The sequence below is a fragment of the Asparagus officinalis genome, chromosome 5, assembly GCF_001876935.1.
Source record: "Asparagus officinalis chromosome 5, Aspof.V1, whole genome shotgun sequence".
In the NCBI taxonomy this organism is placed as follows: domain Eukaryota; kingdom Viridiplantae; phylum Streptophyta; class Magnoliopsida; order Asparagales; family Asparagaceae; genus Asparagus; species Asparagus officinalis.
The window spans coordinates 72528530-72544287 of NC_033798.1; the positions used below are offsets into that span (position 1 = coordinate 72528530).

The 15758-nt window shown below is 36.1% G+C and overlaps 1 protein-coding gene and 1 long non-coding RNA gene across 2 annotated transcripts; both read left to right on the forward strand.

The window, feature by feature from the left end:
- On the forward strand, nt 492-13138 carry LOC109842002 (ubiquitin carboxyl-terminal hydrolase 8). Its single transcript, XM_020410925.1, has 13 exons — nt 492-583; nt 665-922; nt 1004-1136; nt 3967-4026; nt 4107-4202; nt 6732-7061; nt 7243-7383; nt 7707-7877; nt 8469-8726; nt 8790-8935; nt 10243-10782; nt 11558-11831; nt 12900-13138. Exons 1-13 carry the CDS (start codon nt 492-494, stop codon nt 13083-13085), a joined length of 2685 nt encoding a protein of 894 aa, XP_020266514.1. The 3' UTR covers nt 13086-13138.
- LOC109843860 lies at nt 13293-15758 on the forward strand. The gene is made up of 2 exons (XR_002247815.1): nt 13293-14137; nt 15210-15758. It is a non-coding gene; the product is annotated as an uncharacterized LOC109843860 (long non-coding RNA).

Consider the following 15758-nt stretch of genomic DNA (forward strand, 5'->3'; position numbering starts at 1 on the left):
TTTATAATTAAGTGCAAAATATGGCTTTTTGGGGATTAAAAGTCCAAAAGGGACTGCTTAGAAAAGTTGTCCTCGTGTTTTTACTCGTATTTTTTTCTCCCGGGGAAAAAAATTTAATTAAATTAAATCACAATTAAAAAAAACCGTACAAATTTTGAACAAATGTCATAAATAATATAATATAAGCTGAACCAAAATCCTTTGTGACGAGGGGAGGATAGTGTCATTTTCAACTTATCCTACAAATATTTAATCTATCCAACCGCTCAAAAATTAACCAGCCGAAGCCACCAACAAAAGGAGCCGTTTCTTAAGACACGCGAAGAAGAACGGAAGGAGAAAGAGGAATACCAGGCTCATCAAAAGAATATCCAATCAAATACTTTCCTTCTAAAGTCCAAATCTTTTTTCCTAGAATTATATTATAAATTACCCCCCTCGTCCCTCTCCTTCTCCGCGCACACACCACCCCCCCCTCTATCAATCTTCGAATGGACGGTACTGCCCTCGAGATCGCCGGGGGGTCCGCCGCCGCGAGCGCCGCCTCCGACGACGACGGAAGGGTCTTCCTCGTTCCGTACAGGTGAGATGAGCTTAGATCTGTTCCATCTTTCTACATTCTCGATTGGATTCGTCGGGGGTTGATCGCATCGTTTCGGTTCAGATGGTGGAGAGAATCGCAGGAATCGGGGCCCGACGACGGCGCCGGCGGCGTGAGAGGGATCCTCTACTCGGCGTCGCCGGGGGGCTCGCCGTCCTATGGGATGAAGATAATCAGCAACATTTTCAGCTCCGATCTCGTTTTTAACCTGAGGAAAGATGACGATTTGATGCAGAATGGGGAGTCAGAGGACGGGGTTGGGGTTTCTGGGCGAAGCTATGCTTTGATTCCGTCGGATTTGTGGTCCAAAGCTCTCAAATGGTAATAGAGTTGGAAATTGTAGTGTGTTTTTGGGGATTTCGGAGCTCTTTTTACAGTTCGGTTCTTTGTTTTGCTTGGTAGGCATAATGATGCAGCTTCGAATGCGAGGAGCTCGTTTTCGTGGGAGGATGGATTGGCGGAGGTTTACCCGTTGATGCTTAGGATTACTGTCTTGAGGGAGACGAATGTGATGAATGTCAAGATCAGTAAAAAGGTTTGTCTTCATTTTTTTTTTTTTTTTTTGCAATTGGTTTTTTAAAAATTCGAATGCTTGCGCGCGAAAAATTTACTTTGTTTTGTAGAAAGATATTTCCGTTATCATGCTTGATGTGCTGTTATCATTGACTAAATTATGTTTGGAATCTCGATACTTAGAATTGTTCGGTGCTACTGTCTGTGAATCGTAATGGTTTGGTAGGGAATTAAAGCGTGAAAGACTAGCTAGCGTTCAGGGGTTCCTACTCCGAGTTGTTGCATAGAGTCATAGGCAGAGAGTATGAAAGATTCATTGTTTCCTATCAAACTGCAATAACTGTGAGAACCAGGGGCAGAGTCAAAAAATGTTTAATCAGGCAAGGCACGATTAAAATAGTACTCAATCTTTATTGTAAAAACATATTACACTGAAAACATGATAATGGACATCTACTAAAAACAAACTAACCACTCTAACTAAACAAACATAAAACTTTAACTGAAATGTTTTAATATTTTCTAGTTGAAAATTATATGCTTATTACTTATTCCTTCTCACAAAGGTATGTTTTTTAAGGACATGAAAAGGTAAGTGAAAAGTTAAAATTTTAGGTCGTCGAAAATGGACCAAAAGTCAATTAAACCTTTCAGCAGCAACTAGGTAAAAAGACAATAAAAGAGAGAATCAAAATGCACATCTATTAGTTGCTTTTTTTTTTTGGTGTTTCCTTGGCATTCCATCTTATTATTTCCTTTGATTTCATCTTTTATGTCATGTCTGAGCCCATTATTTCCGGATTGTTCTGCATCAGTTCAAATCAAATTTTTTTTATTGCATCTCATGTTTCCTGATCTGAGTGTATTTTTTCATATCCCTTGTTACAGCACTTTGCTGTTTTTTCGTTGTATATAACCAAAATCATCCTAGTTCTATGCGGACTCTGTATCTTCTGTCACAAGTCCTAGTTTGCTCCCCCAATCCATATGTTTTATACATGTAATCTCTAATTTCCTACAAAATATCCATCTATTAGTCTCATATTTCTGTTGCATTAATTTTTTTTCCATGGCACGTTAGTTATTAGTCAACTCTCCAAATCTTCAAAAATCATGACTTTGTGTTTTGTCCTGTATGAATTGGAGTTACCCACAACTTTCCCACTGGCAGCATTTCATATAGAAGTATGGATGTGTATAGATAGGATATGCATCGCATCTAACGACTATTGCAATGGTGATCAAACTCTATCAGCCCTACCTGTAACCTTTTTCTTAAGCATTTGGGTATGGAGATACATTTACTACTAAGTTTTGGTGTCAGAAAAAGTAAACTTTTGCTTCTCTGTTCGATGCTTCTTCTTCCTTTCCTCGCCTATCTTCATGGCATTTTTTTTCTTCCTTTCTCTTTGTTTGACTCTTTCTTACCTTCCTTCTGTACCATCCTTTTTTTCTCTTAATCTTTCCGGTCCACAAAAAAGACACTCTTCCTCTGTCTCCTCCTCTCTGTAATTCCCAATAAGCAACATGAACAACTTTATATATCATTTGTCTAATTTGTTCGACTTGATAATTAGTTAAATCATTCATTTTGATTTCCCACTGATACTAATCGATAGCAGAGTCACATACTATCATATGAATATAGTGAATCATTTTATCCTCATGTTCTTTTCTTTCTCCTTGTACCATTTTCTTCACTTATCCTCATCTCTCTTTTATTCTTTTTCTTGTTCATCGTTTCTATTTACTACCAAACATTAATAGCAAATCCCCTCTTTCCACACAATAACCCAGGCTAAAACCCAACCCCTCCTCATTCTCCTCCTTTTCTTCCTTTTCCTACCATTCATAGCCTCTTCATTCGCTTTCTCCAATTTTCTTTCTCTTTCTCAAATTTTATTATATATAAAAAAGTATTTGGTTCTTCAATTTCTGGTGTGAAAGTTCAGCTCTATTTGTTGAGGTTCTAGTTCACCTCGTCATGAGTTTCACTTTATCCACACTTCATTACCTTTGACCTCTTGATGATGATTGATTGGAGCTTGATGTGGGTCTCCTTGCTTTACAATCTCCTTAATTTACCCTAGCTGTCGTCAGACATTGTAGGTTAGTGGAAAATGGTCATGGCAGTTTTTCCTGATAATTTTTTTTATAGTAGTTTTGTGCAAACACCCAAATCAATGGTAGCATTGTGATTTTGACCTTTATATAGTTTTGTGAAACATATTTGCACAATTCAATAGTTCTAATTAATCCATAACCAGGTTTGGCACCTTAAACTTTGTAAGATATATGATCAAATCGGTATTACTTCATAGTTATGCTTCCATCTTGCCTCTTGTATAATGTAAGACACTACAGAGCTTGTGTAAATAGCTAATGAAGTGTTTTAATATTATCTGCTGCCTGGAATTCTCTTGTTTTTCTACCAGTATCACTCAACTAGATAGCAATAAAAAACATCATCAGGACGAATTAAGTTAAAACATCTCAGGAAATCGACTTCATTTATTGTTTATGCTTATGACTGTTTCCCCGATCGGCTGACTGTTCTCACCATATCTGTTCAAAACTACTCAGTTCAATCTCAATAAATGGCAGCATAATATTGTTTCCTCATGTTTTGCACTTCCAGTAATTTCGTATATTTCCATGTTTACTAATATCCTGTTGTCATCATCAGCAGATATATTTGTTTTTCTACTATTCTATAGGATCTGTTTTTTAAAGACTAGCGGTCTAGCTGGTACATTACAATATTATTATTCCATTGCACAGAACTGGAATTTTAGTAACTTGGAAAACTCCAGTTTTCCTTCTGAAGTCCTAATGTATTATTTGCCTTTCAGGACAATGCAGTTGAAAATTACAAACGAGCATGCAAAATTTTCAGTGTTGATTCTGAAATGGTATGTTTCCTATGCTGTTTCCCTCTACTTTTCTTTCTGTTTCCAGTTGTTTATTGATTCGCTTAACCTTTCTGGCTTAGGTCCGTATTTGGGACTTTTCAGGGCAAACAGATCTTATATTTATGAATGAATGGAATCGACATACACGAGATGGTCCACGCCAGGCAGATCAAGAGGTATTTTCAGACGTTTTTTATCACTAGATCACATCTTTTATCTTTGAAGTTGTTCTGTTTATGTATATAGCATTTTTTTGGAAAGTCAACTATTTTTATCTTTCTAGAGAGCACAAACTCTGTTTGACCCATCGAAGTCTTCCCCATATTCCATGCATAATATATTACATTAAAATGAAATTTAGCTATACATAGCACTGATAGAGTACTCAGTACGCTGTTGATTTTATATCAAAATACATGCTGAAGTTACATCCTTCTGAACCGTGTTCAGTTCAATGACTTGCCCACTCTGTACCCTGTTCACATGGAGATGTGTGCTCATGTTACTTGCATTCCCTCAGCCTTTGGTTGCGTTGGATGACTAGAAGATAGTCTTAATCTTCCTGCTAAAATATTTCCACTTACAGATAGGAATTTACAATACTATAACCAGAAGGTTATCAGACTAAATTGTTGCTAAGCTATTATAACTATGATCCTCTGTTTGTAGATGTATAAGTTGGTTTGCTGGAATAGGGAGGTCCTTCTGACTTACAGTATATTATTATTGGCAAAAGGTAAAATGAAGAAAATAAGTTACCATGTCAAGCAATCTTTTTATTTTATTTTATTTAACTACTCAAAAGTGAAAGGAGCATTTATTTCACAGTAAACCTGAACCATTTTGCATTAAGGAATGAGATCTCTAATAGAGAAATTCACTTAACAGTGCATAAATGAACTCATTAATTTATGTTTCCACAAGGCTTCCCTGCATAATTAATCTTTTCAGAAATGTTTGGGTAAATATTGGTATCAACTCTCACTATACATATATTTATGTGTGTACGCGCCAGCGTATATATATATCTAACTTATGTAATTAGTATAAATAGAAGCAACTTGAGCATGTACCAATATGCACATTATTCATTGAAATCTGATAGCCACTTTGTTGAATTTGATCTATGTGTTTTCAATAGTTCCATGGACAAAAGTCATGTATATTGAAGGCCTTTAGCAGATGGATCAATTAATTATAAGACAAATGCATTTTCTACACCACAGGCAAAGAGGGCTTGCCATTCATGAGCTACATTATCCCATAGATGATCCATTCTATTTGTCGTAATCTACATCCTTCAAAACATCTCTTGATACATGTGCTTTGAGGGCTTCTAGCACATGGATATAAGTTTTCTTTATTCATGTTGGTCAAAATTTCATCAACTTTGTGACCATTTTGATGCACAGATAGAAAGTTTTCAAAAATGCATTTCTCTGTTCAATTTTCTAAACATGAAGATTGAAGTATTCAATATCATTACATATTGTGCTCTTCAATGGATAAGCATAACTAAGCTAGTTATTCCTTGAGAGGATCAAAAGTAGTGGCAACGTTTATGTATGTGTCTATATTACGTGGACACCATACATTTATGGACATAGATATAAGACATAGAAACATCACAGATTTGGAAAAGGTAGGATGAGGGACATAACTATTACGTGTACTTAATATATATGTAAAGAGTGATATCTAACAAATTCTCCATAATGACAGACTAGTAGCAAGACTAAATTTATAAGTATTCTTAGAAAATTAGCAAGTGGAATTCTAATATCTATCGTGAAGCGTTTTTTAACTGGTTGATTATTGAGCAATTAGGCTGCAACCGGAACTAATTAAGTCTCATGGGCCTGGCTATAGAGATGTTGTATATGTCTTGAATCTAAAATGTCACATTTTTAAGTTGGACACAGCTATGTAGTTGACATTGTGTCAATGGTTGTGTCCGTGGAGTACCGGTCTCATCTCAGCTGTCACAAAATTGTGTAATAAATGCTTGTGAATTGTGAAGACAGACCTCAGAAAATACCTAGCGGAGGAGGGAAGAGTAATTGACTACTGTTAGAAGCCCATGAGGGTAACAAAGGACAACAGAGTGATTTGAAATTTTAAATTACCTAAGACCCCAGAAGAAGGGAGGAGAAGGCAGAAGTTGGATTGTTTATGGACAACTAACTGCTTCTAAAGACCTCCTGGAGTTACTACGAGGAACTGAACCTACTGGGAGCAGACTACTAACTGCTCCTGCGTACAGGGTGGGATGGAGGGAGGGACTGCGAGAATGATGGAATGTTTGCAAATGAATGGCTGCTACACGAGGCCTCAGGAAGTAAACAACCTACTTGAGCAGACTATTACAAACTTCTTTTTATTCAAAGCTGTTTTTTAATCTGTGAAGTATTTATCGGAAATTGCTTCCTTTAGCTTTCTGCTTTTACCCTTTAAATTTTCCTATAACCTGTCAGCTATCATCTGGATATTGATAGTATACGTTCACATTGCTGTATAATATAGTGAATGGAACTTTTAATCAATGAGAGAAGATAAATTTTTGTATTTAATTTTACATACTATAATCAGAAATCAGGAAAGATCACACCAAGAAACGCTCTGTTGCAAATTTTCAAGATAGGAATGAAAACATTAAATGTCCCTAATTCTAAATTTTCCTTTCCTTTTTGGTTCTATTGTTGCAGATTCTTCTAGAGTTACAGGTGTATTTGTTATCAGACTCTTTGAATCATAGAATTGAAAGCCAAAAAGATGATTTGACAGTTCAACAATCTAAAATGACTAGTTATGGTGGCTCGCTCTTGATGAATGGAAATATAGGAAATTCTGATTTTCGTTCCAGTGGAAGTTCCAAAAGATTTGGTTCTTACGGATTAACGGGGTTGGACAATCTTGGGAATACATGCTTCATGAACAGTGCAATCCAGTGCTTGGCTCACACTCCGATGCTTGTTGAATATTTCCTCGGAGACTACAGTAGAGAAATAAATCCTCATAACCCATTGGGAATGAACGTAGGTGGCATTTATTATTCTTTTCTTTTAATCTCTATGTATGTTCGAAAGTAATTTATGTTAGAGGCTATATTTTCCTCTTCTAATAAGCTAGTAGGTCATTGTATTGACAGAAGTTCAATTTTTCAGTTTTACAAACTCTTATCTTGTTGAGAATTTTAAGTATGCTGAATTTTTTCAGGGTGAGCTTGCTCTAGCATTTGGAGAACTATTGAGGAAGCTATGGGCACCTGATAGAGCTCCAGTTGTTCCACGGGTGTTCAAGGCAAAGCTTGCTCGTTTTGCTCCTCAGTTCAGTGGGTTTAACCAGCATGATTCTCAAGTTAGTGTATTTACTTGTCCTCATAATATTTATATATATCCAGTAGTTGCAAAAGGAGGGTGCTCAAAATTGGCCATAGGCTCCCTGGTTTGTTATTGACTAGAGTTCCAACTAGCGCTGACTTTTTATGGTTTAGTCTAGTGCTATTGGATGAAGGGGTCTGTGGTGGCGGTGCTTTTCTGTGTACAATTTTTCGGATTAATATTCTGTAGTGGAGATACTCAGAACTTAAGAGAATATACTAGAAAATCTTTAAAAATATACTAAAAAAATGAAGACATGTGATAGAAGACTAATTAATTATGCTTACTTTGTGCTTGCAGGAACTTCTTGCTTTTCTATTAGACGGGCTTCATGAGGATCTAAATCGTGTGAAGTGCAAGCCGTATACTGAAGTTAAGGATTCATGTGGTCGTCCCGATGAACAAGTTGCGGATGAATATTGGTCGAATCATTTGGCTCGTAATGATTCTATTATAGTTGATGTTTGTCAAGTGAGTATCACATTGTTTTAGTAATCGCCAAGTCTATAGTTTCATGATCACGAGTGCAATAGTTTAGAGAACAAATAGTATTGCTTGTACTATTATATGAGACAATTTAAACTCGTTATAATTTGAGTGTTTAACGCTTAACTCATTATCTTTTCTTAAGCATATGATAAACCAGTATTTTGTGGCTGTTTCTATTTTGTCCTTTGATTTTGTGCAAAATATTCTAAAGACTTATTTATTGAGTGGTTGTCCACAAATAGGTTTCAAGTAATCTACTTAGGAGTCCTAAATAAGTAATTTCCGGCATCATTTTATTTGAGGAGGATAATTAAGTAGAAATAGCCATTTACATGAGGTGTTTCTTGTATTATTGACAAAATAGAATGATTTATATGCTACATATTGTCTTTTCAATTGAGAAATCTATCTGTAATATTATGTTCTTCGAATTTTGGATCCCTAGATGTTTCTTTGTCTTCTTCTTTTTTTCCCTTTGATTCTCCTTTTTTTCATTTTTTTTTTAAATTGAAATTTGTCTTTATCCATCAACCTTAACAATAGTAACATTTAAAGCATATTGGTTGACTACAGGGCCAGTACAAATCAACATTAGTTTGTCCAGTCTGCAGTAAGGTTTCCGTTACATTCGATCCATTTATGTACTTATCTCTTCCTCTACCGTCATCTGCATCACGGACAATGACTATTACCATCTTCAGTTCTGATGGTACTTCTGCACCTTCTTCATATACTATAAATGTACCCAAGTATGGAAAATGCAAGGATCTTATGCAGGCTTTAAGTGTTGCTTGTTCATTGAGGGACAACGAGAGCCTACTGGTTGCTGAGGTATGTTGTACAACTAGGCATGTGCTTGCTTAGTTATCTTTTTGATGTTGGAACTTTCTGCAGATATATGGCAATCGCATTATTCGTTATCTGGAGGATCCTTCTGATGCGGTATCCTTAATCAGAGATGGTGACAGGCTTGCGGCATATAAGCTACTAAAAGATGATGAAAATTACCCCTTGGTGGTATTCACGCACCAGCGTGTTGAGTAAGACAAATTGTCCTTGATTTCCCCCCCCCCTACTTCAAACCATGTTTTTTCTTCAACCTTATTCCTCAATAGTCTATGCTACCTGGGTACTTCTAATCTAATCTAAAGCCGTACCCGTACCCGACACGTACTCGTACCCAAACTTCTTGGACACTCCTTGCATAAATGCATACATTTATTCGGGCATGTACTCAATTATACAATACATTTTTTTAAATTTAAAACACTTGTTATACATTTTTGGACATATATCATACATTTCACACCCACTTCTTGAAACTCATTGGACATAGGTTAGGTTTGAATTATGATTTTGAAGGGTTGGTTGGATGTCTAGTTCAAAAACTAGTGCTTTTCCAATTTATAATCCACGTAACAGAACTGTTATAAGACTTTTAATTCTCATCCTTGATCTCATATAAATTATTAATTCCAATACATAATATGTGTATAAAAATATTTATATGGCTGTGTCCCCATACCCTATTTTTACAAATTTGCCGTGTCCCGTACCCATACCTGTACCAACACTTGTACCTATATCCGTACCCATGCAGCATAGCTCATAGTACTTATTTACATCAAACGCCTAATTTCTTCAAGATCCTACCAGATAACTTTCTGGTTTAATTCTGCATTGTAAACTTATAAGTTACACAAAAATATATATTGGTTGAACTCTAACTAGATTGCACCCTATTGTATAAGCCTGGCGAGAACCATGTTAAAGCATACTATAGAATCAAACTGCGAAATGCATAAAGTTAATCTCCTATTTCTATGAAGGATTGTTGTCAATGAGCATAATGTGTGTAAAATTTGATTATTGGAGCACTATACTGGTATTCACAGCCATGTAGTGTTAAATTATATGGTCAAGGGTAAGCACTCTGGAGTTTCTAGCGATTATCCTGCAGAATCTGCACAGAGGCCGAACAAAAACTTTTCTGCCTTAATAATTCTTTTTCCTGAAAGATAATTGTTGATATAAATTGAATGTTGAGTTACTACCTCATCTTATGCAGACAAGTAAGAAGTCCAGAGTGTGAAACGTGTTATCTTGTATATTTTTGCATCTTTTCCCTGATAGCGCTGTAAGTTTGGTTACAATGTTAGCTTTCCGACATTTAGTGCACACTGACATACATATGCAGTTTATGACCAGAATAAAGATTGAATAAGGTGGGGAAATAATTTGTACTAATTCAGATCAACTAGAAGGCACAAGCTAATCATATATGTGTATTTTTTTACTTGTGTGGATATTGCCTTATTTTTCTTAACCGTATCACTGTCTATTATAGGCGTTACATCCACAGCATCATGTCCTCGAAGAAGGCATTTGGTGTTCCTCTAGTTGCAAGGCTCTCTGTTGCAGCTAATGGCTCCACAATCCGCGATCTTTATTTGAAGTTATTGAATCCATTTCTCCGATCCTCAGATGCTATCTCTGATTTAGATCACAGCAATATCAACGTGGGTGAATTTGCTAAAGTGGAGTCCTCCAATGGTCCTGAAAATGAAGGCATTGCTGAAGCTGCAGAAGTGGGTGACTGTGTTCAAGATGAATTTCAGTTCTACATAACCGATGAAAAGTGTCAAGCTATGCATTCTAAGATTGACATGGATGAATCAACTTCACTTACAGGGCTACAAAAACAACTGCATGTGATAGTGTGTTGGCAAGAGAAAGCACCAGAAAAATATGATATTGAACTTCTAAATTCCTTACCGGAGATTTACAAGTCTGCACTCTTCTCAAAGAGACCTCAGGAACCCATTTCTTTATATTCATGTCTCGAAGCCTTTCTAAAAGAGGAACCACTAGGACCTGAAGACATGTGGTGAGCATGTCCAACCCCTATCTTTAGAGCATATGTTTGGAAAGTGACTTATTTAGCTTATAAGTTTGTTTTCCCTTAAAAGCGTTTAAGATCATGTTTGTTAAATTTTACTTATTTACTTATTTCCTTATAAGCATGAAAAAAATAAGTTGGGATTTTCCAACTTATCCTTTTGGTCTTATAAGGAGGTTTAATTATTGATATTAAATGAGTACTTTGCCCTCTAACAAGATAAGTAAAAATAAGTAACTTACAAGATTTCATAAAAGTAGTATTAGCCAAACACGCATATTAGTTTCTCCGTTGCCTTATTTTTATCATAACTTTGGAGGAGAATTTTGTCAGAAAGTGAACATTATTTAGAAAGTTAAGGTTACACCGCTGATGTTTGCTACAGTCATCTGACTCTTCCACTTTCAGTTTGATGCTATATCATAATGTATTAAGTCCCTGAATTTATGTATGTCTTCTAATTAGAACCGCTTCTTGGCTTTGCATGTTCTGGTTTAAGGTTTCATTAACTTCTGGTGACCATTAATATGAGAAAATACTATATGAATGCTAGATGCTTGTAGTGCCCTAATGAATGTATACTAAATGCAGTTTCTATTCAGTTTGAAATTCAAAATTATTTCAGGCATGTTCATTTATATATTTCTTAGTAACCCGCTCCTTTTTTATAATCATTGTAGCGTTTTACATCTGAAATTTGTGCCTCACAAATGTTTTGTATATACTGAGAGTTAGAGCCATGTAATACTGCTTTTTATTTCAGGTACTGCCCTAGCTGCAAGGAGCATCGGCAGGCTTGCAAGAAACTAGATCTCTGGAGGCTGCCGGAGATTCTTGTTATTCATCTAAAACGATTTTCTTATAGCCGGTTCCTGAAAAATAAACTGGAGACATTTGTAGATTTTCCCATTGATGACTTGGAGTTGTCGGATTATATTGCATATAAGACCCAACAACCTTCTCATCGGTACAGGCTGTATGCTATTAGCAACCACTATGGAAGTATGGGAGGAGGTCACTACACTGCATATGTTCATGTAAGTTGGACAATTACATGGTTCTTTCTATTTTATTACAAATTCATATCTAAGAAATTAGTTTCTCCCTCTCTTTTTTTTCTTGTCTTCATCTCATTATATGTATGACTGCTTTTAATTGGCAGAAAAAGTTTTCTTGTTTCTTTTTTTTCCGAATTTTAATTATTTGTAGTTTCTCTTTCTAAAGGAATCAAACTTCTTGTTGACAAGCTTATCTTCAAAGGCTCAAGGGGCCAAGGGTGTGACTTGTTTACTTGTCATTTCCCTCATATTTGTTAGATTTCTGATCATTTTTTAAATGAACATAGTATTATTTACATGAACAACCTTTACTGTTTGAGGTTCATACAGATGTATTCATTTGCGTCTCCACCATGGGGGCAATCCCCATTCATTACATGGCCATATGTACTACGCATGTGTGCTCACATGCCTGATATTAGTTGCAGACACATGAATTATTCTCTGTAGGCATATTGAACATATGATTATCGTATGAGACAGAACAAAAATTTTTGCACTAATCAAAATAATGAAACCAGGCACATCTATTAACTTCTCAGGTTTATTCTCTCTGAGCATATTACAAATATTTGGTTACAAGCACACAATAGAAGTGTTTGCATTAATGAAAATAAAATAGAGCTAAGATAGTAAACTTTCATACAATTAGATGACACATCAAGTGGCATGATTTAACTTTTGATTACTTGAGAACTAAAGAAAATAGAAGCGTTGGGAAAATGAGGATGGGGAGCCTCAGGTTTGTTGTAGCAAGAGTAGATGTGGAATTAAAAGAAGGGGAAAAAACTAATCTGATCAGGAGGGGTCATTTTAAGGTTTATGAATTACCATTTCCGCAACCTCGCAGGCCTCCTCCAAAGGAAGATACAGGCCATAGGTGTAACAACAGTTTTCTCCTTTCCTGCGTTGTTTATAGCGGGCACACACAATACATGATCAACAGCTACCCATTCACACCGCAGCTATAATCATCGTTCATGCATAAACTTTCCTACTTTTTTGTCTCTTTAGTTGACGCGTAACCAGCTTGGTCATTGTATGCAGCATGAGGGAGCAAACCGTTGGTATGACTTTGATGACCGACATGTCAATCCCTTGTCTGATGAAACTTCCATAAAGTCATCAGCTGCGTACGTTCTCTTTTACCAGAGGGTTCAAGCCGAGGATTCAGATTCAAGATCTACTACATCAACGCGTAATTCTCCTGATCATATAATTGAAGCAGACTAGAAGTGACCTTTATCCTTGAGCTAGAGAGAGATTCATTTTTCAACTGCGGGATTGCGCTGATCGAGATTAGAGGCAAGCGGATAGAAGATCAGAACAGCAGCTAATGTTGAACTAACACCGTACCTTGAAGTGATAAGCATGAAAAAAATAAGTTGGGATTTTCCAACTTATCCTTTTGGTCTTATAAGGAGGTTTAATTATTGATATTAAATGAGTACTTTGCCCTCTAACAAGATAAGTAAAAATAAGTAACTTACAAGATTTCATAAAAGTAGTATTAGCCAAACACGCATATTAGTTTCTCCGTTGCCTTATTTTTATCATAACTTTGGAGGAGAATTTTGTCAGAAAGTGAACATTATTTAGAAAGTTAAGGTTACACCGCTGATGTTTGCTACAGTCATCTGACTCTTCCACTTTCAGTTTGATGCTATATCATAATGTATTAAGTCCCTGAATTTATGTATGTCTTCTAATTAGAACCGCTTCTTGGCTTTGCATGTTCTGGTTTAAGGTTTCATTAACTTCTGGTGACCATTAATATGAGAAAATACTATATGAATGCTAGATGCTTGTAGTGCCCTAATGAATGTATACTAAATGCAGTTTCTATTCAGTTTGAAATTCAAAATTATTTCAGGCATGTTCATTTATATATTTCTTAGTAACCCGCTCCTTTTTTATAATCATTGTAGCGTTTTACATCTGAAATTTGTGCCTCACAAATGTTTTGTATATACTGAGAGTTAGAGCCATGTAATACTGCTTTTTATTTCAGGTACTGCCCTAGCTGCAAGGAGCATCGGCAGGCTTGCAAGAAACTAGATCTCTGGAGGCTGCCGGAGATTCTTGTTATTCATCTAAAACGATTTTCTTATAGCCGGTTCCTGAAAAATAAACTGGAGACATTTGTAGATTTTCCCATTGATGACTTGGAGTTGTCGGATTATATTGCATATAAGACCCAACAACCTTCTCATCGGTACAGGCTGTATGCTATTAGCAACCACTATGGAAGTATGGGAGGAGGTCACTACACTGCATATGTTCATGTAAGTTGGACAATTACATGGTTCTTTCTATTTTATTACAAATTCATATCTAAGAAATTAGTTTCTCCCTCTCTTTTTTTTCTTGTCTTCATCTCATTATATGTATGACTGCTTTTAATTGGCAGAAAAAGTTTTCTTGTTTCTTTTTTTTCCGAATTTTAATTATTTGTAGTTTCTCTTTCTAAAGGAATCAAACTTCTTGTTGACAAGCTTATCTTCAAAGGCTCAAGGGGCCAAGGGTGTGACTTGTTTACTTGTCATTTCCCTCATATTTGTTAGATTTCTGATCATTTTTTAAATGAACATAGTATTATTTACATGAACAACCTTTACTGTTTGAGGTTCATACAGATGTATTCATTTGCGTCTCCACCATGGGGGCAATCCCCATTCATTACATGGCCATATGTACTACGCATGTGTGCTCACATGCCTGATATTAGTTGCAGACACATGAATTATTCTCTGTAGGCATATTGAACATATGATTATCGTATGAGACAGAACAAAAATTTTTGCACTAATCAAAATAATGAAACCAGGCACATCTATTAACTTCTCAGGTTTATTCTCTCTGAGCATATTACAAATATTTGGTTACAAGCACACAATAGAAGTGTTTGCATTAATGAAAATAAAATAGAGCTAAGATAGTAAACTTTCATACAATTAGATGACACATCAAGTGGCATGATTTAACTTTTGATTACTTGAGAACTAAAGAAAATAGAAGCGTTGGGAAAATGACTATTTCTGGGGAGCCTCAGGTTTGTTGTAGCAAGAGTAGATGTGGAATTAAAAGAAGGGGAAAAAACTAATCTGATCAGGAGGGGTCATTTTAAGGTTTATGAATTACCATTTCCGCAACCTCGCAGGCCTCCTCCAAAGGAAGATACAGGCCATAGGTGTAACAACAGTTTTCTCCTTTCCTGCGTTGTTTATAGCGGGCACACACAATACATGATCAACAGCTACCCATTCACACCGCAGCTATAATCATCGTTCATGCATAAACTTTCCTACTTTTTTGTCTCTTTAGTTGACGCGTAACCAGCTTGGTCATTGTATGCAGCATGAGGGAGCAAACCGTTGGTATGACTTTGATGACCGACATGTCAATCCCTTGTCTGATGAAACTTCCATAAAGTCATCAGCTGCGTACGTTCTCTTTTACCAGAGGGTTCAAGCCGAGGATTCAGATTCAAGATCTACTACATCAACGCGTAATTCTCCTGATCATATAATTGAAGCAGACTAGAAGTGACCTTTATCCTTGAGCTAGAGAGAGATTCATTTTTCAACTGCGGGATTGCGCTGATCGAGATTAGAGGCAAGCGGATAGAAGATCAGAACAGCAGCTAATGTTGAACTAACACCGTACCTTGAAGTGTAGGACTATTCCCCACCATTTTGTTAAGCCATTTTACATGTAAAAAAAAAAGAACTATGATTCAATGGGGGCTTTTGGGCTTCCAATTGTTGTAATTTATTTCCCCATTTATTAATAGGGGGAGGGGGCGCGTTGTCCCTGCTCCATTGCCCCTTGTAATTTTTTTTTAACTGATAAATATTATCAGAAGCCATGTGTCCCATTGATTCCATGGAATCTCCTTTTTCTTTA

What these genes read in the sequence shown, in the direction of transcription:
- LOC109842002 (XM_020410925.1), top strand. Translation starts at nt 492, where the DNA reads ATGGACGGTACTGCCCTCGAGATCGCCGGGGGGTCCGCCGCCGCGAGC. An exon ending in CACGCCAGGCAGATCAAGAG is followed by an intron (nt 4,203 to 6,731) that starts GTATTTTCAGAC and finishes CTATTGTTGCAG; the next exon opens with ATTCTTCTAGAGTTACAGGT. An exon ending in CTAGGACCTGAAGACATGTG is followed by an intron (nt 10,783 to 11,557) that starts GTGAGCATGTCC and finishes TTTTTATTTCAG; the next exon opens with GTACTGCCCTAGCTGCAAGG.